The following is a 26,281-nucleotide window of genomic DNA, read 5'->3' as shown; positions in this document are numbered from 1 at the left end:
GAAAATTTGTATATTGATTGACAATATTATCGTGAAAATAGAAAACTCGATGTATCTTGAATATTTTTAATTTATTTTTTTCAGTTTATTTCCGACATGGTTACATTCACTTTTTTTAATTTTTTTTATTTATTTATGTATTTTTATATATATATATATATATTGATATATCGCCCAGCTCAACCTCTGTGTGTCACCAGTGAGTGAAAACTGTGTTAATAGGATTTCTCACACACATTTGCATTAGAAAAAACACACCTTGACAGAAAACAGGCAGTTATGCTGATAAACAAGGTGCTTTTTACTGCTGCTGAGCAGTGACACCTAGTGGTAGTACTTAGGTATTTCAACATTAAGGGTCAGTAAATTTTCTTTACATTTTTTAACATTTTTTTTAAGTGATAAAAATACTGAGAAGTATATCAAGCTGTTAACAATTTTGCAAAAAAAAGAAAATCTGCCTAATAACACAGAGTTGTGGAGCTCTTCTAAATATAAAGATGAGTCCATGTTTACAGGCATCTTAAGTGCACTAATATAGCACGTTTCTTATGAAAAACATGATTATTCAGTGGTTTTCATTCCGAGAAAGAAGAATTTGAGCTATTGATACAAAAACAAAGATGCAATAGAATAAAAGCAATAGTGTGTGACTATGTCAATATAGGCTCCCAGTTTCCCCTTAATGTAAAAGCGTACAAAGAAAACCCAATATATAAGTCAATCAATTCATTAAATGTAAATAAAAATAAACTAAAGAAATATTTCAAAAGAAAAAAAGCCAATCATGCTTAAAAAAAAGTAACATTTTTAGCTTGGCCTTTAATAGCTCATATACCAATAGCTGTAACAGAGATATCTGCTTCAATTTAATTCAACTTTATTTGTATAGAGCAAATTACAACAAAAGTCATCTCCAAATGCTATCAAAATATAAAATTTGCAATTAAAAGGAAAAAACCCAACAAATCCACATGAACATGCATCAGCAACAGTGGAAAGAAAAAACTCCCTTTTAACAGGAAGAAATCTCCAGCAGAACCAGGTTCAGAGGTGGCAGCCATCTGCGTTGACTGGTTGGGGTTAGTAGACTGGAGGAGGAGAACAGAACAGGATAGAGAGATAGAACATCAGTGTCTCAGACTAGTTGAACCGTGAACCACAGATCAGGAACTGCCATCATCAGCTTCAAGCTGAAACAGAGAAGAGAGAAGGGCGAGGAGAAGGCACTGACTGCAGAAAAACATGATACGGTATTAGCAGGTCTGCCTGCATGGCCTTGGGCTTTGCTCCAAGTGGTTAGGTTAACGCTATTATACGGTATGATATAATTAATTTTTAGCTCGTTATAAAAGCGATGAATCTCTTCTTGTAGATTGGTGGGCTGAGGAGCAGCATCTCCACGGTCTGTAGATGCGGCCATTGCAGACTAGACCTTGTCTGCTCTAGTGGTTAGGTTAACGTTATTATACAATATGTGTTTTAGCAAATCTCTTTCCGTAGCTTGGTAATTTCCTTATTGGTATTTAGTAATAAAATGTCTAGGTGGCTGAGTAGCAGAGTCTCCATGGTCTGTAGATGCGGCCAATACAGACGAGACCTCATCCACTCTAGTGGTTAGGTTAACGCTATTATACGATATATGCTTTAGAAAAAAAAGTAAGTTTTGAGTTTAGCCTTGAAGGTGGAGAGAGTAGCAGCCTCCCATACTAAGACTGGGAGCTGGTTCAGAAGGCGAGGAGCCTGGTAGCTGAATGATCTGCCTCCTGTTCTACTTCTACACTTTTGGAACATCCAGTAAACCAACAAACTGAGGGTGGAGTGTTCTGCCCTTACAATAGGGCACTAATAAGTCTATACAGGACCTTAATCATGTAGAGCTTTGTATGCTACCAGAAGGATTTTAAACTATTCTAGATTTTACAGAAAGCCAATGCTGGAGAAATATGCTCTCTCCTGTTAGTATTCTAGCAATAATAATATAATCTAGATGTAACAAATGCATAGTTAAGTTTTTCAGCATCACTCTGGGCCTGATTTTAGAAGTGGAAGAAGGCTGTCCTTGTGATTTGTTTAATATGAGAGTTAAAATATAAGTCAGTATCAAAGATAATGCCTTAGTTTTTTTACTGTGGTGCTGGGTAACAGAGTATTTGCTCTGATAATTTCTCTCAGAGGTGTTTTGGACTAAATAAAATCACTTTGGTTTTCTCCTGGTTAAGAAATGAGGGGTTGTCTTGTGAATTCTTGGTATTGCATGTTGCAAATATACGCAGAAGTGAAACTAAAATAAACAGTCCTATAAGGGACAGCATTTGTGCGTCAGTTCCGTAGTGTGGCTTGTTTAGGGGAAGGACACCCTCAGAAATCCATCCAACTGTGCTTTTCATGCTGTTCTGAAAAGTAGTAAAATAGCAGCAACTCCTAAAACAAGCATTTTAATACAAAATAACCTATAATGTAAAAATATATTGTTACAGACGATATTGTAATTTTATATATCGCCAAAATTTAAATTTGCATGGTATGCTTTAGGCATATTCTTGAAATCTTAACTTAGAATACTGTTCAAACAAAATGAAACTTGGTGGAACAATTACACGGAAGTCAAGTGAAACTTCAAAGGAAGTTAACAGTCCAAAACATGCCAGGAGATAGAACATTTCCTGAAAAACCTTGTCTGAATAAACAAAACCTTAAATTAACATACTATTCAAACACGACAAAATGAATCTTGCTGGAACAATTACACGGAAGTCAAGTAAAACTTCAAAGGAAGCATCAAAGGCGATCAGCAGAAGTCCACTTACCAAGACTGGCAGTTAACAGTCAAAAACATGTCAGGATAAAAATTTACTGAAAAACCTTGCCTGAATAAATGAAACCTTAACTTGATCAGACCACACCGAAGCCCATTGAGTTCCTTTTATTAGAGTAAATCACAACACAGGGAGTAGTGCAGCCATGTAATCAGGGACACAATACATGCTACAAAAAGAATCCTCGTACACGGTTGCCATTGCTTACATTTGGTATCATAACAGCAATGATAGTAACGGGTCATGTTTGTTTATGAACCGTATCCGGGGGGGGGGGGGCCACATGTAAAGAAGTTCAGATTACAACGTGGATGATGAGTGGAAAGAAAGTTAAAAGCCGCGCTGACGACTTATGGTGCGTTTCCATTGGTGGTATCGGCTCTACACAGCTCCGTACTTTTCGCATTCAGGACCCGATGCTGTTTTTCCAGAGTGTTTACATTGAGCACCAACCTGACACGCGAAAATGCCAGACTCCACGGATTGCACTTTTTTGCTGCCATTCTCACAAGATTGCCAACAAAAATCAATGGTGGCCAAATGCTTCCTCTCTGTGTGTAAGTTGATGACTACACTGTGATGATTCTCTGAACCAAACAGTGTCTGCTTTGTGCCTACGTCACATTTTCAGACTAGAGCTGCTTTTTTTGGAACCTCAACAAAGGAAGTACTAAAAAAGGCAACACCAGGTACCACGGAGGAGGTACTTTTTCCCAGTGGAAACAGGCAAAAAGAGTAGAGCCGAGCCGATATCGTCAGTAGAAACACGCCATTATTACGGGCTGAGGACGGACGTGTCTTACACTGGGATCTTTTCAGGAGTCGGTCTCCTCCGTGCTCTAATGCTTGATGTAAGTTGGGTGGGGGCAGGGGTGGTGTTGGGGGGTGGGCTGCTCATGGCCTCACACTCAGCTGAACTTCTCTACATTTAGTACTCATCTGTTCGTGTACAATGTGTGTGAGAAGGAGTAAAAAAGTACAAAAAGGCTGACTGACTGGCAGGGGGAGAAGGAAGGGAAAGGGGTGGTCTTTAAGAGGGCAGGGCAAGGGGAGGTGGGGCGGGAGAGGGCGTGTCCAGTCTACAGTCTGTCTGTAGTCGTTCAATCTTAGGAATTCTTCTGAAATGATATGCGACCTGCGGGCGGACGGGGGGGAAACTCAGGTGTGGAGGTTACACTTTTAACGATTCTCCTTCAACCTTTTCCTGTCTCTGGGTGATGTCGCACACATGCATATCAGTTGGATAGTTATTTTTTTTCCTACACTTTAAAAAGTGAGTGCATGAGGGACAGCGAGTTAGCTCTTTAGCAAACACGGAGCACAGGTAAATCTACACGGAAAGCATGCTCCATAGTCACCTCTTACACCCTGTCATTGTGACTGATTCTAGATTCTCGGTTTCTCTGCTTTACAGGACAAATAAATCAGGACTCTTTTTTTGTTTTGTTTTTTTAAGGCAGAACCTAAAGGCATGCAAAGTAACTACATTTACAGTATTTCACTGACGGTACAAGCATGTTTCAGAGAGAAAGAGAAAGGTTGGACAATCCTTGCTGTTCTACAGCTATTATCGGCTAGGATGGATCCAGTGTCCCGTTGGAGGCAGATACGTCTACGGTCGGAGTTTTTGTTTTTCGGCATAAATGACACACGTACGTACGACTAGCGTCGGCAAACCGGGAACAATAAATAGAGTAGCGGCAGATGTGCATTAAGCTAGTGGAAATGAACCTGTATGGAAAATACTTTGCACACTTCACATTTTGGCAGTTGGTTCTTGAAATAAATTAAATAAATATTAATATTTATAGATCTATATTTATATATATATATATAATTTGTGGGTGGTGTTTAAATGTAGTGTGTGTTTATCAGTGTGTGTTGCGCGTGTGTGTGTTTCTTTTGATAGCAAATAACATTCTCATGCACACGAGTGTTTCAAACACAAGAAGCAGATCCATTGAAGGTAGTCCAAGCATATAGTAGTAGTAGTAGTAGTAGTAGTATTGTAGTATTTTTTTTCAGTGGAAATAGCTGCAAACTGAATGGAACATGGATTTATTTTTTTATTTCATTTCGGTGCAGTCCATGGCAGCTGGTGGAGCTCCGCTGACGTCCACCCTCCGCACTATTTCTGGAGGTCACACTGCAGCAGTAATACGATGGATGGGTCACTCTTGGCCGCCTCTTTGAACTCCTCCAGTGAGATCTGGTCGTCGTTGTTCTTATCCATCTTGGAGAAGATCTTGTCCACCCTCTGCGCGGGCGTCAGGCCGTCTTCGTTCATTTTCATCATGATCACCGTGCCGACCATCTTGTAGATGGCCTGAAGATGTAGAAGAGGGCAGAGTTTTAGATTTTTGAATTTATTGAACAAAAGGAGCGAAACAACAAGTAAATAAAACTGTGAAGGTAGTCTTTTATTCCAGCAAGATTCTTTTTGTCTTCTATTTCAATAATATGTAAAGGTTTAATTTATTCAGACAACTGTTCCTCAGGAAAACACTGATCTCTTGACATGTTTCGACTGTCAACTGTCAGTCTTCGTCAGAGGCGTCTGCTGATTGCTTTGATGTTTCCTTTGATATTTTCTTCCAGCAAAATTAGTTTTGTCTTCTATATGAATAATAATAATTTAAATAAAACCATAACATATTATTCAATGAAGACAAAAATAATCTCGCTGGAATTATTACACAGACGTCAAGGAAACACTGTCTTTGGAAAGTTAGTTTTTGGGGGTAAACATAAAAAATCACTGTAAGAATGTAGTAAAAACCTCTCGATACTTCGCATCCCACAATGCAATGCGCGTAAACTTTCAAGTGGCAATTTCAACCTTTTACATCTTTTTTTTTTTACAAACAAATGTTCTTAAATTTGTGATCTATGAGGCCTACACTAAGGGGTAGATTTACTAACATCTTAAACAAAAGGAGCAAAATCTGTTGCTTGCTTAAATACTTTGGAGGCGCTATTTCTTCCTCCTAATATTTCGCGTCCCACAGCTGATCCGCCCACATTAAATACTGATCAGAGGCAAACGCGCTAAATGCATTGTGCACGCTATGTTGTGTGCCTAACAGGTTTGCACCATTTATCAGCGCACGTGGTGACATTTGCACACATTTTTACAGGTGCAAACCTTTAGTATATTTGCTCCTTTGTCTTTATGTGATAAAGAAAAGATCATCCTCAGGAGCTTTAAGTAAAACACTGATTAATTCATGCCCAGATAATTCTTACTAAGTGTTAGACATGATTAGAAATATGATGCGCAAATGAAAAGGTACTCGAGCCACATTATGACCAAAGTCAATTTGACAGCCCGACTCTATACTTACTTATTCTTCATGGCAGACTGACGCATTTGATCATTTGTTGGCCAAAATGTTGCAGTGTATTGAAGCACAATGTAATCATGTAATAGTAAAAAAACCTCAATAGGCTTTGACAATGCCAAGTTTTTGCAAAGCATCCCCAGTAAAGCAGAAATACCACACTGATGTTTGCTTCTTTCTGACCAGTGAGGTGGAAACACTCCCACAGGGCACACAAGGTGCACATAAAAATAAATGAATCTTCACTAAAGTCTATTTGATCTTGACTGGATTTTTAGACATTTCAGAGCCCAGGAGTTTCTTATATATATATAAACACGTCATGCAGCCTGAACCCTCTGACCTCGTGTCATCAGAGCAACATCAACTCAGTGCCGAGTCACTAACGCTCAGCAAGTTTTAAATCAACCAAAAAAAGAAGTGAAGTAGAAGTAGTGCTTGAGGCTCAGCCAGTGATGCAACTATAACAAATGCACTGAAATGCATTCTTGGCCAGAAGTTGAATGAGAAACCTGAACTCATGAGGCTTGTCAGGCAAACGAAAACGATCGTTTTGGGGCAGGTTAGTTTGTCCAAAAATTAAAGAAAGAAAAGAAAGTGTGAGAAAATGAGCCTCGACCGCTCCTAAGGAAGAAAACATCTGAAAATGATTTTGATTCATTCTTGTTTATTTTTATTTAGTGCGATAAAAAGAGCTCAACATGATTTTTGTGTCACATAAAACTGATAGTTATGATTTAAGATCAAGAGGCATAAAAACTGCAAAATGTCCAATATCTCTCATAAGATGAATCAATTATTCTTAAAAAAAAAAAAATAGATTGATTAATCAATTCATAGTTTAAACATATTTATGGAAAAATCAATTAATCGTTGGTAAAAAATGGATGGATGAATCGATTAATCATTTAAAAAAAATGGTTTTTAAAAATGGATGGAAAAAAATTATGAATCGTTTGAAAATGGATCGATTAATCTTTTTTTGAAAAATGGATTGATTAATCGATTATAATTTGAAAAAAAAAAAAAAATCGATGGAAAAATCGATGAATCAATCGTAAAAGAAATTGATGGATTCATTAATTAACCTTTAAAAAAAAATCAATTAATCAAATCATTTCAAAAATGATTGGATAAATCAATTAATACTTTAAAACATTAATAGTTTTAAAGAATGGATGGAAATTTCAATTAATCATTAAAAAAATTATAGATTAATAAAATAATTGTTTAAAAAAAAATGAAATGATGAATTGTTTAAAAAAGCGATGAAATAATCAATTACCGGTACCAAATCATTAACTGCAGCCCTAAAGGAAAGCCTTTGATACCTCAATAATTTCCAGCATCTCCACCCGTGTGATCTTCCCATCTCCATCCAGGTCGTACATATTGAAGGCCCAGTTGAGTTTCTGCTCAAAGCTTCCTCGTGATGTGATGGACAGAGCGCAGATGAACTCTCTGAAGTCGATGGTGCCGTCGCTGTTTTTGTCAAAGGTCCTGAAGGCGTGCTGGGCAAACTTAGAAGCATCCCCGTACGGAAAGAACTGCAAGGACACAGAAAAGTTAGACTGTTAGACACGTTATGGTGGTCGAATTAAATTAAAAAAAAAACAACATCACTCAGAACACAAACCTCCATCAAACGCTAAATCTCCTTTATTCAGATATTGGCAGTTATCTAGATCAATAATCCTGATCATTGTTCCATGATCATTTAAACTTCAATGACTTGGAAGAAATTTCTATCCGCATTAATAACCATACAGTCGGTCCAAATGTATGGAAACCCACATTTTTCAGAAAAATTGTGATGAAATATGCAATCTGGAATGGATCTGAATGAAACTTTTTCGATTATTGAAACTGATCCTTATCTCATCCAAACTTTAATGGCATCTTCCATGGTGCAAAGCACATGTGTCAAAGTCAAGGTCCGGGGGCCAAATCCGGCCCTTTAGAGCATCCAATTTGGCTGGCAGATGACTCTGACTCTCTTCTGCCTTTGACTGAGAAGGAGATTTTTGGTCATGTTGTTGCTGATGTAATGTGTTTGTTGCTGATTTTAAATGTTTTTACTGCTGATTTTAATGTTCTTATTAATTTTCAAGCTGTTGAATGTTTTCTGTTGTACTTTTTGATCATGTAAAGCACATTGAGTTGCCTTGTGTATGAAATGTGCTGCACAAATAAATTTGCTTTGCCTAGATATCTCAAATTCACCAATTAATGAAACTCTACAATATTTTAGGGGCTTGCAGTTTTCCTTTGTTTATATCACATGAATGCAGTCATTTTTACTTGCAAATGGTGGAATAAACTACATTTTTCCACAAATCTTGCAATTTCTCACAAACAATTCCACATAATTCCTCTAAATTACACAAACTGCAACAACACTAGCTTCCTTCTCAATGCTATTTAACCTAAGTAATCAGGCTATATGTCAATGCAGAAAAGAGTGAATTAATGTGCCTCAACCAGGATGCATCCACAGGCATGAAAAGCCTAAGCAGTGTTACGGTAAAGCAGGTGGACGATTTCAAATATCTAGGCAGCTACGTTGCCTCAATCAAACAGAACATCAACATTAGACTTGGAAAAGCATGGGGAACACTGAATGGAATGGACAAAATCTGGAGGTCTGACCTCCCTGACAAGTTAAAGAGAAATGTATTCAGATCTACAGTAGAGTCTGTCCTTATATACGGTTCCATCTCACAGACCCTGACATTAAAACTTGAAAGACAGATAGATGGTGCTTATACGCGTATACTCCGCGCTGCTCTTAACCAATCTTGGAAAGACCATCCTACCAACAAAGAACTCTACGACAACATTCCACCCATTACCACCTCAATACAACAACGACGACGACGACGACGACTGTGGTTTGCAGGACACTGCGGGCACAGCAAGAACGAACCAGTTGCAGACATCATCATCATCTTGTGGAGGCCATCCCACGGTAAGAGATCACAAGGGCGGCTGAACGAGTCCTACATCGACCAACTGACTGATGATACGGGATGTAGGGCTGAGGAACTGGCTACCGCTATGAGTGACAGGGATGGATGGATAGAAAGGGTCATCAAAAACTGAGCTAGCTCAACCTGGTAAGATAACAACAAGTGGTTAGAAAATCAATAATTTTTTAAGTGAAGATCCGGCAGGGACTGATATCAAAAACTATTGCACAATTTACGTTAAAATTGTTCTTTTTCTCACCTAAAAACTGCGGCCCACTAAAAATCAAACTGGTCAATATTTGGCCCCTGAACTAAAATTTGACATCCATTGTGTAAGGTATAAGTATATGTTATTTTTTTTATTCGTCTGCAATGGTTGGGAGAGCTCTTTGCTCAATGAGTGAGTCGAGACAGGCTTCAGAACCCTGCGATTATGATCAGGATAGGTGGGTTTAGAAGATTAATGGACCGACTAACCAAGGTCATTGCTTCCTTAGCTTCCAAGCTTCACCTCTGTATGTGGAAGTCAAGTGTAGGCTTGCATGGCCCCTCCCATCAGTAACGAATTTAAGTTCTAAAATAAGCAACAACAATTGCTTTGTGTCTTAATTGATCCCTGAAGGTGAGGGAGGGAGGAAAGGAGGGAGGGAGGCAGTGGCTCAGGGTCACCATCACAGGAGGAGACTCTTCCTCCGGATGCATCCTGACACGTGACATGAATCACAGTCTTCCAGGTGTGACCTTCCTCTGATAAATCGCAGGACTCTCCTGCTGTGTCTGAAACTCTGCATACAACAATTACATGTCCTCAAAAGGCGACTATGGACAGTTCAGCTGGAATCACAACTGGTTTTTACTGGGATACTAAACCCAGTAAAAAAATTGTGTTAAACATGAAAGTCAAAGGGCCGCTGTGTTCGATGTCATTCTGCTACAAAAGCTCCTGTATCTCATCAGCAGGCCTTCTGCAGCACTCTATGACACATTATTAACCAGAATGTGTTTTTATCAGCACATACACACACTAACTGAAGGTCATACCAAACCTCCCACAAGCCACTGCTGCAATCACCTGTTGAATAGCAGAAGAAAACGCCTAGAGACGTCCAATATTTATTGTGGCGTTTAAAAGGAAACCAATTAAAATGTGAGTATTTGATATATCTTGATGTTATTAATGTTAAATACCACATTCGCCTTCTGCATACAAGCTTAAGGTCAGTGTAAAATGTATAAAGTGAAAGAAGTAAGTCATTAAAAGTTGAGTTTTAAAGATGCAGCCCTCGAGCCACATGCAGATATTTTGGACGGAATTCTATCAAATCGTGCATCTCGTTTGCACTTTTGACCAATCACTGTGTCCCTCTGACTCAATAGCAAACATGTAAGAGAGCAGGAGTTTTCATCTTTAGTTTATATAGGATTCATAAAGTTGAATAAAGAGTAAGTAAGTAATTTATTTATAAAGCACTTTTTGCAGATTAAATTACAAAGTGCTGTGGAGAGTTGTGGTAAAAATACAAGTAAAAACATCATAGAATAATAAAACATGGGTGCATAAACATCTTAATAGCAGCAACATTAAAGGATAAAAAAATTTAAATCCAGTTAACTAAAAGCTTTTCTGAAAGTCTGAGTGAAACCTTGGTTTTTATTATTATTTGTTTATACTGTAATGTGTGCACTTGTAGCTAATCTTTATTTAATTAACAGTCTTTTACTTAATTATGTATATTTTCTTTTTTCTTTTCTGTGTTTCTTCTTTTCATCTTTAATATTTCTCGAGCCTCTGTAAAAAAGTAATTTTCCCCTGGGATCAATAAAGTTTTTCTGATTCTGATTAGATAAAATTAGTAATGCACAGATACTTTAAAAAAAAAAAGAAAAATGACCAAAACTGACTATTAAAGCAGAAAAAGCAGAGTTTCTTCTTTTGAATCAAACACAGTAAATTCTGTCTCCAGTTTAAACATTAGCAAAACATTAAGGAAACTATTGCGAGTGTCCAATCACTTTTGAATCAAATAAAATATCGATCCAACTACCAGTATTTAGCAGTGTCTCCCCCTGGTGGCCAATCCTAAAAATAAAACAAATGACATGCTACCATTCCAAACCAATTGCAATCAAGTATCGCAGAACTTTAATGAGTATTAATATTATTGACTCGATACTAGCGATGCACTGAAATGAAAATTCTTAGCCGACAACGAAAACACAAGGCTGAAAACCAAAGAAATTAAAGAACAGATTATGCTAATTAGGGCTGGGCGATATGGACCAAAACTCATCTCAATATTTTTTTTTTTCTCAAAATGGCAATGTACGATATGAATCTCAATATTTTTAAATTCAAATTATGTCTGACCAGAAAGACAAATAAGGGTTAATTTGCTGTTTACAGTTGCACAAAATGTGCCACTTTTGGCTTTTTCTCCTGTAAGGGACAGCACGTGTGAGTGAATTCCATCATTGTGGCTTGTTTTGGGGAAGGTCTGGGTTAGAACGCACTCAGAAATCCATCTAACTGGCTTTTTATAATGTTTTGAGAAGTAGAGAAAGCAGTATTTTAAAACATAAGCAATAATATATATTTAGGCCATATTGTAATTTTCTATATCGCCAGAAAAGAAAACTTGATATATCTTGAATTTTGATATATTCATACATAGACATTTTGTAACTGTGCAATGTATTTATCCTTGCTGTTCTCACTGTTTAATTACATGAAGACAAGAGCCTGAAACCTGTTTAGGAGCAGTAACACCATTCAACTTCATGCAGAGAAGATGCTGCGTCATTCTTTCAGACTGAGAACAAACAGCACCGCCCTTGTCTGTCTGTCTGTCTGGAATCGGTGGGGGGGCGGTGGTGGAGAGACGAAGCCGTTAAAGAGGGACTGAAGATTAGAGCAACATTGGAAGAGGAGGGTGCACTCTGCCTGCTGCTGCTGCAGTAAAAAAATCAGACTATCAGACTGCAGTAGAAAAGTTTGAAGAGACAGGTGAGGGGGGCGGGGAGGGGGGGGGGGGGGGGGTCACTGGGGAAAACAGCAGGGAGATAAAAAAAAAGGCTGTCAGGGAATGTGTTAGAGATCAAGCTCTTCATCATGCTCTCTTTAGATGCCTCTGCCCAAAAGCAGAGTAAATATTATCAGTAGCCGTCCATTCTATGCAGCTGACTGCACGTCCACATGTTCAGCATGGATGGGAGAGGCAGGAGAGAAAAGGATGCAGAACGCTTTCGGGAATGATGTGTGAGAAATGTTGAGCAGCGCGGGGAGGGTGAGAGCGCTAATGCGGCTCTTCAACAATCTGGCAAGTTATGAAACACTTTGTTACGTAAAAAAAAAAGAAACGAGAGAAGAAAGAAAGACGAGAGAAATGCCAAGAGGCAGAGAAGGACAGAATAGCTGAAGGCACTCAAAGTTTTCCTACTAGATTTAGTGAAATGTGCACGTCTATGTTAGTGTGATGATGAGGTCACACTTTCAGGACATGTATGTAATGTAAAGACCTGTATCTGTTCATGTATTCGGATCTGAATGGGGAAGACAGCGACAAAATAGTGATATTGTTGTGTTCACAGCTTAAATCAAATCACAGGCATTCAAAATGTATCTAAAATCAGTGCTAGGGCATGAAATGTCAAGATTAGAGACTGACCTTTTGTCTGCCTTGCAACATTATCCACGTTCATGTCAGCATTAATGACCAATCTGAGCATTACAGGAAAGAATAAAGCCTTTTGTGTTATTTTTGTTATGTATTTTTAGTTGTTTTTGCTTTTTTTTGTTTATTTTTCTTTTTCATTTTGTTTGCTTTTTAAGATCATTCTGTATTTTTAATTTGCTGCCATTCACCCATGTCTTCTCTTGGATACACTAAAGTGAGTACATGTAATGCTTGGGACGATTTGATTTTATCAACACTGCATTCTTTTGTTGTTTGCTGTCTAATGTGGCAGTAATAATTTTTAAGTATACTGCTAAGAATTGTCTGTGTTTGAAATGGCATACTCCGTACTACACACTACAAACTCAATGAGTACATACTGTCTAATATAAGTGTGGTTAGGATGATGACCTTCCCCACTTCCAAGTTTCCCAAGATGCATTTGGAACCTACAACGACAAAAACCTGAAGCACACTGAGGCTAAATATCTCCGTTAATTCACCACCTTTGAAAATTCTGAAAACATTTTAAGTGAGAAAGTGACTAAGTAGAATATCAAAATATGGACATTTCATCAAAAAAACTCAAGTATACATATTTAATTTCATCAAACAAGAGTCCTATTTACAAAAGCTTTAAAAATCACTTTTTCATGTTTATTATGTCAGTGTATCATTCCCTCCTAAAAAACACATCTCCAGTGTTTCTCAGATTGATTCACATATTTTTTAGTATTCTTGAAATCTTCTGTCAGCAGCCATTTTCCTGCTGTTATGTTCGAGGGGACGAGGCCCCTCCCCCTACTGTGTTCTCTTCCTTAGTTCAGCCCACAGCACCCGCCTCTGCAGATTTAGCTTTTAATTTACTTATTTTAAATACTTTTGTAAGAAACCCATGGCTTATGTCAGGGGTGCCCAATCCTGGTCCTCAAGAGCCCCTATCCAGCATGTTTTAGATGTTTCCCTCTTCCAACACACCTGATTCAAATGACCAGGATTGTTATCAGGCTTCTGCAGAGCCTGATGGTGAGTTAATCATTTGATCAGGTGTGTTGGAAGAGGGAGACATCTAAAACATGCTGAATAGGGGCTCTTGAGGACCAGGATTGGGCACCCCAGGCTTATGTTGTCTGTACTCAATGTACACATTAAAATAAAAAATTTAAATAGAATAAAAATGTAAATAAAACTTGCACCCCTCCCCCACTTCCACCTCCATCAAAACAGCTGCAGTCATAATAAACAGCTGAGAGATAACTGCATGTTGATGGGTTTACTCTGCTCATCGTAGTAGCTTCCTGCCTTTAGTTTTTAAAAATGCCTTCAGCGAGAAAATGTATTTTTATAGATGTGAAGAAAACAGCCCTCTTTTGGACGAAACGATTCGTCAACAATGGTTGGAGTTCATCTTTAGAAGCGGCCCACGTCCCAAAAAGATCTATTTTTTCCAGGCATTTTTCAGATGACTGCTTTAAAGCAAGAGCTTATTTGAAAGTGGATTAATAAGTACAGTGACACTAAAAAAACAATTCACTCCCTACTCGTAAAGAGGACCACTTCTTCAGAGCCAGCAGCAGCAAGGGTAAGCGCGTGTGTGTGTGTGTGTGTGTGTGTGTGTGTGTGTGTGTGTGTGTGTGTGTGTGTGTGTGTGTGTGTGTGTGTGTGTGTGTGTGTGTGTGTGTGTGTGTGGCAGTGACAGGAGAGAAATCACTTCTCCTCCGACCGTACGTTAGCATTCCTCACTTTCATAATCATTCAAAAATGTAGAAAGTTGCCAAACACAGCGCACAATTCGGTGATTTGGGTTCATCAGTGAAATCCAGCATCAGAAATCTTGGGGTTGTGTTTAACCAATCGATGTCTTTGGAGGGCCACTGTCGTCAACTGACTAAAAACTGTTTTTACCATCTGAGAAATATCTCAAAAGTGAGGCATCTACTGTCCAAACCTGATCTGGAACTGGTCATCCATGCTTTTATTTCGTCCCGCATTGACTACTGTAACTCAGTTTTTACCTGTTTTAATAAGTCGACCCTGTGTAAACTCCAAATGGTTCAAAATGCTGCTGCCAGACTTTTGACCGGTACGTCCAGAACATCACACATTACCCCGATACTTTCCTCCCTGCACTGGCTCCCTGTCAATTTCCGGATTGAATATAAAATACTGGTTCTAACATTCCGGGCTTTGCATGGCCAGGCTCCTCTATACATTTCAGACATGTTGTGTCCCTACACTCCAGGACGCAGCCTTCGATCCTCAGGTCAGGGTCTACTAAGCTTCCCAAAAACCAAATTTAAAACCAGAGGAGACCTGGCTTTCCAGGCTGCAGCCCCCAGACTCTGGAATGGTCTGCCCCAGTCTCTCCGGGAGATGAACTGCGTGGACACTTTTAAAAAACATTTGAAGACTTCGCTTTTCAAAAAAGCTTTTAGTTAACAAGATTTTATTTTTAATTTTTACTGCCCTTTTATGATGCTACACATGTGATGTAAATGTATGTTTATTGTTTCTGTGTACAGCACTTTGTGATTTTATCTGCGAAAAGCACTTTATAAATAAATACTTACTTACTTACTTACAGAAAAACAGTTTGTATGAGTACTGAAGGGGGCGTGTTCATGGGCGCGTCAGACACGCTTGGAGTTTCTTTCTAAGAAACAGAGGCGAAAACGAAGCGTCATGAACCGTGTGCTACAGAGGGAAATTTCTTTTAAGTTTTTTTTAAATATTTGCTGCATTTTCCCCAAAACATTGGGTAGCGTAGTTATTTCAGTATGCGATTGAATGGTACTATGTGCCTGAAAAAACACGATACACCCCATTTAAGTGACATTTCTGAAATTCAGATGTTTCCATTACCAGTTTTTATTGAACTATTTAGATTTTTGCGCCTTTCCAAGGGTAATGGAAACACAGCTAATGTTCCCCAACCCAATGTGAAGGATCAAGTAGCTGGGGGCTTGACTCGACAGCAACAGTCTGAACTGGCTCTCCGTCCTCTGCCCGTCTGCTTCCTGTTTCTGTGTCATGGTTGTTTAATAAAACAGTTTGGAGTCGGCCATCAAAGAACAGGCAGAAAGCCAGACCCGTCCTCTACAGCAGACGAGGCACAGCTGGCTTAAAAAGGTCTGATGTTGCCACATTTGCCTCACACATACACACCAAACCCAAAACCTGCAGCAGTTTAATGGGAGATTAAAGCCTTTCTAATCAGCCACAAGCTGCCCACTGATTCCCATCCAAAAAAAAAAAAAAAAAAAAAGAGTGTAAGAAGGAAAAACCCAAAAATCAAAATCAAAGCAAATAGGGTGAAATGATGCAGTATATTCTATATACTAATATAGATCCAGATATCATAAATAGAGCTTTTGTTGTCATTTTGTTTATTTTATTTTAATTCTGTACATTTTTTGGCCATTTTAAGGTTTTAGTGTGTTTGGTGTTTGTGTTTGTGTCACTGTATATTTTAGTTTCATATTGTCTATATTTGTTGTCATATTTCTGTAAATTTTTGTTGTCATTATTGTGTAATTTTGTTGACATTTTGAATATTGGCAGGAGGCTCAGGTGATTTAATCAGAAACCTTTTGATGGAGCACAGTGGTGAAAACCAAAGCTTGATTTGCATTGAGTCAACATCAGTTTCCAGCACAACGTTACCTTCAGACTTCAATCGTTTTACTTTCTCTGTAGCGAAAGTGCCCGTGCTGCCAGCTCTTCAGATTACAGCTAAAGATGGACAGACTTCCTGCAGCATAAAAGCTTCAAGCGATCAGCTCGCTCAGGGTCAAAATTTAAACTCCACTCAGGTGAAGATATACTGTATAGGTGCTGTGCACGTAGATGGAGTTTCAGGGTAGGTTTATCACTCACTGAAATGACTTACTATATCATTATAAATCAGATTTATACACCCTTGCAATATTACCGTGAGTGTTATCACAATAATATGATTTTTTTTCATTTGTTTAGCTAAGTGCCTAAGATAAAATCATTTGACTCCAATCTTACTCAGGCCTGGTTAACAATTAAAAAGTTACATATTATGATTATTAATAACACTTTCTTCCTAAAGCAATGAGACAAGTACTACTTGAGAAGGACAATGGAAACATACATGTTTGCATTCTAAAATGTGCAAACCCATGTTTTATGTGTGTGTGTGTGTGTGTGTGTGTGTGTGTGTGTGTGTGTGTGTGTGTGTGTGTGTGTGTGTGTGTGTGTGTTTGTGTGCATCTGCGTCCGAACTAGTAAAGTATTTACGGTGTATCCAACATAGGGTGAGCAAACATGCAAAACCACTGAGTGAAAAGGTGCACCAACCCAGCAAACCATTCATTCTTAATCCTAATTAACAATTACACATCCTACCCCTCGCGCTGTCTGATCAAAATGATTTACAACTATCCACTCCTGATATATCCACACCTGAAAGCAAAATAGGACTGGAGTGAAATTACCATAAAATTGTATAAACTGAGAACTTGTATGCGATAAATTACATTTATCGTGGCAAGTTATTGGAAAAATGTGTCAATATTTGATTCATATTGTCAGAGTATGTGTAGGTATAGTTAAAGCTAATGGAGACAATAATTATATATCAGATGAAGACATAATGTAGGTCACACAGATCAATAAATACAAAAATAATTGCTCAAAAAAAGGCTGAAATTGCCTCTTGAAAGTTGTTTTGATCTCCGCTGTAAACGCTCTCTTATTGACATTGTCGGAAAAGTTTGGCACGTTGCATTGTGGGGTATGGAGTCCCATAGACTGACACATAGAAGTGTTTTTAGTTCATTCCTAGCGTGATTTCTTGTGTTCTGTCATTAGTCTCACTCTGAAGGACATTCAATTTCAGCCGATAAAACCCAAAATAAGCATTCAGCATTGTTCTGCCCCGACTTTCAGTCCATGAAAACACCACAAATCTATTGGGGGGCAAACACAAGACATCACAGTCAGAATGAAGGAACACTGCTATGCATCGGTCTGCAGGACTCCACATCAGATAATGACGTGTGCAAAACTTTTCCGAAAATGTCGATAAGAGTGTTTACAGTGGCGATCAAAACAAACTCCTCTTTTTTCGAGTAAATGATTTTCACTTCATTTATGTATGAAGCCGACACCATGTCTTCATCTGATGAAAAATTGTCGTCTTCAGCAGCTTTAATAATCTCTAGTCATGATTATTAATGAGACAAGTCATGAGAGCTTGACTTATGCAGTAAATATATGGGCAACATTTTATTTGGGGAACAATCAGGATATTGAAAAACACTGGAATTTAAAGCTTGCAGCAGTTCACTTAATTTTCCATGTTAGTTGTGCTGTATGAGCAACATAGCAGCAGTGCTGAATTCTATTTTTGTTTAACATGGGGTTGAATGATGGTTTTTCCACTCCGTTACCACAAAAAGGTAACGGAGTGGAAAAACCATCATTCAATGGACAAAATGAAAGTTAGTCACAGCTCAATGATTTTTGTTGTAATACCTAATGTCCTTCATTGGCTTTTGAAAAATTGAAATCAAAAAGTTGTTCAGGGGTTTCCATGGATACGCTTGATGATAACGGAGTGGAAAGGAAAAGGAAAAATGCTGAAAATCATCCATCAAAGCGAGGACTGATAGATATTTCAGTGGGTACAAATGTTCCTGAAAACAACAAGTTAATTGACATTCTTTCACCCATGTAGGAGGAGGAGGTATTAATAATGGGTTACATGAATGAGAATATGAATTATGATTATTAATATTACTTCAACTTTTGCCAGGGTGCCACTCCTGTTAATAGGAGAACATGTAGTCCTGCATGATTATCACCAAAATGATAATCACGATTATTTTGATCAATATTGTAATCACAATTATTTACCATATTAGGGAAAAAAATCTGTGTACAGTTTACAGTGCAATATTAAGCTTTAATATTGAATTATATTTTTTTAAAAATAACCCAATAATTAAAAATGTACCTAAAACTAACTGATAAATACACTGTTACAGAGTGCAGATAAATATTTCCAACGATCAGGTTAATTAACCCACATGTGCCTCTAATAAAAATTTCACCCATATATGGAGCCATATTTAATCAACATTCCTACCACTGTGCTAATACAAAGCATGCAATCGAAATTCCTTAATGAATTTTGGCTTTTTTTAGTGACAATTCTGAATTTAAAGATTTCAAACCCTTTCTAGTGTTTTGACAAAGTCATTTTCATCCACATAACAAAGCAGGCTTGCTATTGGTTTATTATCCTCACATCACACAAACACAGGTTGTAGAGGTCACTGAAAATTGTCTTTCGAGGCATTTGTGGTGCATTGCCGCTTTGGCTTTGACTCGTTTCTTATGGTGTGTATCATTCCTCTGAAGCGCCAAAAATGCTGTGTAAATAATCCCTTCTGTTTCATGCATCCCTTCGCTAACATTGCTACTCGTTTCAATGTGTATATGTAGAGAAATGCATGAAGTCACCCCACAAAGCTGTGCATGTTGTCTTTGAACATACAAGCATAAGTCAAGGCGAGAGTGTACGTGTATGTGTAACGTGCTTGTTGTTGTGTTTTTTTGTGTGTGTGTGTGTGTGTGTGTGTAAGGGCGACCGCTGTGTTTTCACTCTTCTCTTACATAAACCCTCTGTGACATGCCAGGAAGCAGCACATACTGAGCCAGTGCAAATCTGTAGCCGCTTCCATGCTTCGAGGGCATCACGCGCGTGTCCGCGCACACACGAAGCACATTTTAATAATCCTCTTGTAAATTGCACACGTATTAACATAATAAAAACAAATATTTTGTACCAATTGCCACTGAAACATCTTAAAATGTAACAAATGCTACAAATAAATGCACATCTGCTATAGCTCGCGTGGTGACTTTTATTACAGTAAATCATTGGGCGTCAAACAAGGGCCAAACATGGACCACTTAGGTCTAAAGTGGGCTGCAGATTTTAGGCTGGAAAAATGAGCAATTTCAACATATAAATAAATATCAAGTAAAGGAATTTACAGACAATATCCAATCTTTAAATTTCATTGACACTGGGACTAATTTTTGATCAATTTGGGAAATATTTGTTAAACAATTTTTTTTAAAGTTGCAGGATTTTGGAAAAAGATAAAGATTAAAAATGACTATCATGCAATAAAAGCGTGAGAAAACTATGCACCCTGGCAAATATTGTGGATATTCATTGAATTTATGCATTTGGAAGGGCTGATATCTACAACTGAATTACTTGGTATTTTTACACAATGATTCATGTTTTCTATAATTTGGACTTTATCCTGAATTTTATGATCTAAATGCATTCTAGGATCTTGATCAGCTTCTTTTATCATATTTTATTCATTGTTTATTAGAGAACTCAATCAGATTAAATGGCCATAATAATATTAGCCGTTATAGTGAGGTTTGATACCTGTTTATTAAAAATAGCACTTATCACTTATGAAGAACAAACACAATCAATGGTAAGAGTAAAAAACTATTATTTTACACCATTAATGGGATGTAATGTTGCAAAATATTTTTTTTAACATATTTCTCAATATTTCTTTTTAACACAATTATTTAGATATTTAGTAAAAGGTCCATCTGTTTCATAAAATAAAGCAAATTTAGATTACAAACTTGTGACAAAATGTGATAATTTGTGTATTATTGATGTCATTAATATTGTACAAGTTAATTACATTTTCAAACCATAACAACTCGTTCTGTTTAAAAGGTTAATCGTAAAATATTGCATTTTTTAATAACCTTATCTTTTACTAGTAAAACATTTGTTAAAAGTGCTCTGTGGGTTTTTAAACTAAACTTGTTTTGAGGTATTTTAATTGACGCCAGGAGAATAAATTTAACTGGTACAAAATAATAAAATCTTTCCAATTAAAACTTATTGTTTCAAATGTATTCATACCATTTTAACATTTTGCAGCTGTGAACTTTGAAAGATAAATGGATAAGTGTATTTTACACCATAAAGATGGAACAGGAAAAAGCTTCAAAGCATATGTAAAAAACACCCTGTGTGATTATGCACGGCTGCACAGTACAAATCAACTTGAATGCATTTTATTTTTCCGCCCTTTGCCTGACAAAGACGATCCGGTGCTATTTGATGTAGTATGAAACCAATCTTGTTACCACGGCAACCGCAAGTGGTAACAAAACCAATAAGGAAAAGAGTAGGATGCAGATGTTGAAAAGCTGAAGGTCTCACATTGTTAAAACTGGATAAAAATAACTGGCCAATCACAAACAAACATGCCACAGTCTGACCAACCTGGCAACCCAATGCAGACGCCGACCTCTCGCTGTGGTCAAGGACTACAAAAGGGCATTAAATAAATTAGAGGCTAAGCAAGCCACTTCCTGGAAAAGAGGAGGCTTTATTCCTGTTATCATAAGCCACGGATGATCGATAATAACGCAGCGTGTTGTTGGAGTTAGAACGTCCCAAAGTCGGGCGGATCAGCTGACTCCTGGGTGGTGGTCACTAAGCTTGTTATTCAAAGAGGAATTTGGCCAGGATGTGCCTCTGATCCTGGTCATCTGTGGTTATGAAACAAATCTGGCATCACACAACAGCAGATGGCACTATTGAGTGTAGAAGCATATTTCATTTCATGTCTGAGGAGCAGAGACGAGGACGGAGTCTGAATATTAATATAGCAGCAACAGCTCTAGTCTATCCATCACTCAGACGTAAGCTGCTCTTTCTCATTTTAACCATGGATTAAAATAGACATACATGCACTGAAAGAGGGTCATATTTTGGGTTGTTATTCTTCCTTTTTACTGACTGATGGGAATGAGAAACGGAGGAGGACAGGTAGCAGAGATGTTGCAGGTAAAGCACAATCCTCAGCTCCTTGTGACCCAATTCAAGCAGAACGATAACTAGGATGTGTTGAGGAGGCGATCACCAGAGTTGGGGTCAATTTTTAGATTTTTAGAGAGAGAAAGGGAATATAATTTAAGAGGAAAACTACATTTAAAGATACAATATGCTAGAACAACACTGAAAAGGATGAGTATAACTAGGGCTGGGCAATATATCGAGATTCAAGATACATCATGTTTTCTATTTTGGCGATATTGAAAATTACAATATCGCCTATAATGATGTATACATTTCTTATAGCTTATTTTGTTTTAAAATACTCGTTTTAGGAGAAAAGCTTGATTAGATGGATTTCTGAGTGCGCCCTAACCCAGACCTCACTCATACATGCTGTCTCTTATAGTAGTCTGGTCTGTTACGGGAAGAACTGTGCAAATTTGTCTACAAGCAAGAAATTTGGCATACTTGCAGTTTTTGACCTTCTGTATTCAAATCTGGGAGGAGCCAGGGCCAATTCTTATAGGGCCGCCATATTGGACCATTCAAAATGGCGGCCACTCAAAAACAGGTTTTTTCTGTTACTAGCCAAACAAAAGTAACATAATTAAAATTATAAACACATTTCTAAGGTTCTGGACCTCAGGGATTCTAATACTGGCATCACCATATTGGAAAATCCAATACGGCCACCTGTGAATATTTAACTTGAACATTTACAACCAAAAATGACTATTTCACAACATAGATTAAAGTATCATTAATTGGTCAATCAAACCAACTGTTAATAAATGTGTCATAAATGTGAAAATTTAACCCTGTACTGTCTTTCTGGTCTGACTTAATTTTAAATCAAATTTACCAGATTTATATCGTATATTGCCATTTTGAGTAAAAATATCAAGGTACAAGTTTTGGTCCACATCACCCAGCCCTAAGTAAAACAATAGCAGGGGTTAAATTATGGAACTGCCTACAGGATAAAAAAACATCAACATAAACTAGTTTAGAAAACTTTTTAAGACATATCATTAGTAAGTATAAGAAAGAAGAGCAACAGATTTACCTGACAGCAATAATATATAATATGTATATAATGGTATAAAATATATTAATACTTAACAAAATAAATGGTTTTTATTAATTTATAAATTGTTACACTAAATTTAATTGATGAAATTTGTGTTGTAGATGGGAATTAGACAATTGAGTGTTTTCTGAAGACTGAAATTCGAATTTACAATTATCCATGTTCAATTACGATTATAGCGTCCAGCATTTATTCCAATTACAATTAAATTACAATTATTTTTTTATTTTTTTATCCTCAGAAAGTAATGTACAATTAATCACAATTACTGAGCCTGAAATGAAACCATCCATGCATTGGTAAGTCAGGGTCAATTACTTTTTTCAGTTACAGTTACATTTTTAATTACCTATGTTCAATTACGATTACAGTGACCAGTATTTTTTCCAATTATAATTAAAATACAATTATTTTTTATCCTCAGAAAGTCTATTATGATTATGGTCTCAATTACTGAATTTCAAATACAATTACAGTATACCCCTCAATTTCATCTTTATTAAATGATAAAATGTGGGAAAGCTTGACATGAAACATATTTTAATAAACACGTGTAGAACTGTACATTGAAAGTTCCCCAGTTTTACATTTAATTATAATTGTAACTGCAAGGAATATTCTATGAAAATTGTCAAAGTGAATTATCTAAACTCAATTTAAATTAATTAAAATTATGACAGCAACAGATTTTGAAAATTACAATTACAATCATAATTGCATATAATTATCAATAGCGCAATTATAATTATAATTGACCCCAACCCTGGTGCTCACCTATCTTAGGTTTCCACCAGTGTGTCGAGTTCAAAGTTAAAATGACAGAAAGGATTGAGGAACCACCAGTAAACGGCACATCAAGTCTTCTCCGGATCTTCAGACTCATTACATTGTGCCTTCATTTCAACATGACTCATCGGGCCTGCTTGGATTCCCTCCTCCAGCATGAATTTATTATTCATGACCGCTCAATCACGTCTGAGTGTGTGCGTGTTTGTGCATGTGTGATAAAATGCGAGTCGCCATCTCGGAATTGTTCGTGTTTGTCATCCCTGCTCCCACTTTGCTATTTCCATGTGACTCACGATAAGCTACAAGCCCACGGGATGTCCAAGCAGCTCACGTCACCCCCCCCCCCCCCCCCCCCCCCCTTATCTGACTCCATAGAGGATCTCACATTAAAGTGTCATTATTTCAGCACCCTGAGGCGCATGCAAAATTAGAGAGAGGTGTATTCTCGTGGCGTTGGACCCCTAAAGGAAGCCACGTCTGAGTAACAGAATCAGTGTTCTGACTTCATTGTTAGGCATAGTGTTGCCTTGCATTGATAGAAAAACAGCAGGAAAGGAACCCTCACTGTGCCTCGCTTCTCTTTCACATCACAACTGTAACAAAGTATTAAAATTACGTTTTTAAAAGGCCATTACAATGGCGTTCCAACAATGTTTTTTTGTCTTTGTTTCTTTATCAATAGCACAATGAAGCTTGTGAGAAGCGTATCAAAAATACATGGTAACCCAAACGTAAGAATCGGTACATTTATTCAAGCAAAGTAAAAAAGTATATTCTATAACAGCAAATCTCAACTGGCCGGTCGGGAAGTGGGTTGAATGTGGGTCGACAGCTGGTCAAAAATACCGTATATAAATACTTAATGTTTCATGTTGGACTTGTTTTTTATTTGAAAAGAAATTTTTCTTTTGACAGGCATGCTATGAAATGCATGTTACACAGGAAAATATTAAAGTTATGTTTTAAAGATTATATAGGTGCGTTTTCAACAGCTATTTTTTGAATAACTACATTTGGTTGGTTGAATTTAAAAAAAAAAGAAAAAGAAAAGAAAAAAGTGGGTCGCGATTTATTTTAATGACGATGGCAAAATGGGTCCCAGGGTGAGACTAGTTGAGAACCCCTGATCTATAATATATATTTGTTTAATTATGCAGCCTTTTTTAAGAGTGACTTGTAGAAAATCTTCTTACTTTATTATTATTTTAAAATTTCAACTAAATACATTTAAAAAAACGGAACCTTCACATGGTGATATTTTAGTGCTATTAGTATATTCATAGTACACTATGGGGTGATCCACGGGTCATGGTTTTGGATGAAATACTGGAGAGCTCCAGCAGGGGTCTTTACTGATGTTAACAAGTAGTGGGCCGATGTTCGGACAAACTAACGACAAAGTTACAGAGGCTATCGTTAAATGAGAGCTATAAAATGCGATGTGGAGCGGCTTCAGGGGACTCGGCTAATCAGTTACCCACAAGGAAGACAAAAGTACTCTGTATATGGCGCTAACGTGAATGCTCCACCTCTGTAAGCACTGACAGCTGTCTGTGTGACGGTTCACTTTATCTCTAAGGACTGGACACTAAAGACGTCTGCTTTGACTGTGAGTGAATCTACAGAGCGTCACTATGCACTTCTAGACTGTAATTAATAACAGGAATGTTGTAATATTATAATGCAATATTGTAATTATTGATAATAATAATAATAGTTTTGATAAAGAAAGCTGCTCTTTCCTTTATTAATGTTGACTGACTGCTGTGCCTGAGCAGGTGAATGTAAAAGAGCAATCATTTGTGTCTGAAAATATTTGACTGTTCAATGTTCAAATTTATTTTGCAGTTCTCTCATATTGACACTGGAATTTTCTAAACCTGTGAGACAGATTGTTTGCGTACTTTTATTTTAATGAACTGTGTTATTTCCTAAAATAAGTTTTTTTTTTTTGTAATAACAGACTGGCCTTTAACAGAATCCAAACATTTGAAATCTGTATATTTGTACACTACTGTAATGATCAATAATAATAGTTTGGATAAAGAAAGCTGCTCTTTCCTTTAGAAATGTTGACAAACAGACATGCTGTGCCTCAGCAGCTGAATGTAAAAGGGCAATAATTTGTGTCTGAACAGATTTGATTGTTCAATGTTCAAATATATTCTGCAGTTCTCTCATATTGACCCTGGACTTTTCTAAACCTATAAGTTAGATTTTGTGTAATTTGATTTTAATGAACTATCTTTGTTTTTTTCTTAAAATAGTAATTTTTTTGGTTATAACATACTGGCCTTTACCAGAATCCAAACCTTTGAAATCTGCATGATTCACACTACAATTTTTAGTATTTTTCCAGAACAAAGAGGTCAGAACACATTACTCCAGTTTTAAAGTCTTTACACTGGCTCCCAGTCAGCCTCAGAATAGACTTTAAAGTTCTGCTGCTGGTGTATAAATCTGTGAATGGGTTTGGTCCAGAATACATCAGTGACATGTTAGTCAGGTATGAACCCAGCAGGTCTCTCAGATCTATGGACACAGGTCAGATAGTGGAGCCCAGAGCTCACAGTAAACATGGTGATGCTGCTTTTAGTTGTTATGCTGCAAAGAAGTGGAACAAACTGCCAGCAGAGCTGAAGTCAGCATCCAATGTGAACATTTTTAAATCAAAGTTAAAGGCACTTTTTTTCTCTACTGCATATGATTGAGAGAGAGATTTTTAGTCAT

At 37.3% G+C, this 26,281-nt stretch overlaps 1 protein-coding gene and 1 long non-coding RNA gene across 3 annotated transcripts in view; one reads left to right on the top strand and one right to left on the bottom strand.

Moving 5' to 3' along the window:
- Positions 1–2,915: 2,915 nt before the first annotated feature.
- Positions 2,916–22,690, top strand: LOC114457679 (uncharacterized). Its single transcript, XR_003672952.1, has 3 exons — positions 2,916–3,059; positions 10,634–10,640; positions 22,678–22,690. It is a non-coding gene; the product is annotated as an uncharacterized LOC114457679 (long non-coding RNA).
- The window catches only part of LOC114457678 (visinin-like protein 1), a 48,930-nt gene continuing 26,304 nt past the window's right edge, over positions 3,656–26,281 (bottom strand). For both annotated transcript variants that reach the window (XM_028439696.1, XM_028439695.1), the window contains exons 3-4: positions 7,492–7,707; positions 3,656–5,145 (exon numbers count right to left, since the gene is read on the bottom strand). In XM_028439696.1, coding sequence (XP_028295497.1) covers positions 4,948–5,145; positions 7,492–7,707 — 414 coding nt within the window. In that variant the 3' untranslated portion in view covers positions 3,656–4,947. The remainder of the gene's footprint in view (positions 5,146–7,491; positions 7,708–26,281) is intronic.

The sequence above is a fragment of the Gouania willdenowi genome, chromosome 24, assembly GCF_900634775.1.
Source record: "Gouania willdenowi chromosome 24, fGouWil2.1, whole genome shotgun sequence".
Classification (NCBI taxonomy): Eukaryota; Metazoa; Chordata; class Actinopteri; order Blenniiformes; family Gobiesocidae; genus Gouania; species Gouania willdenowi.
The sequence above is the reverse complement of the archived record's forward strand: the minus strand, read 5'-3'. Positions and strand labels throughout refer to the sequence as shown.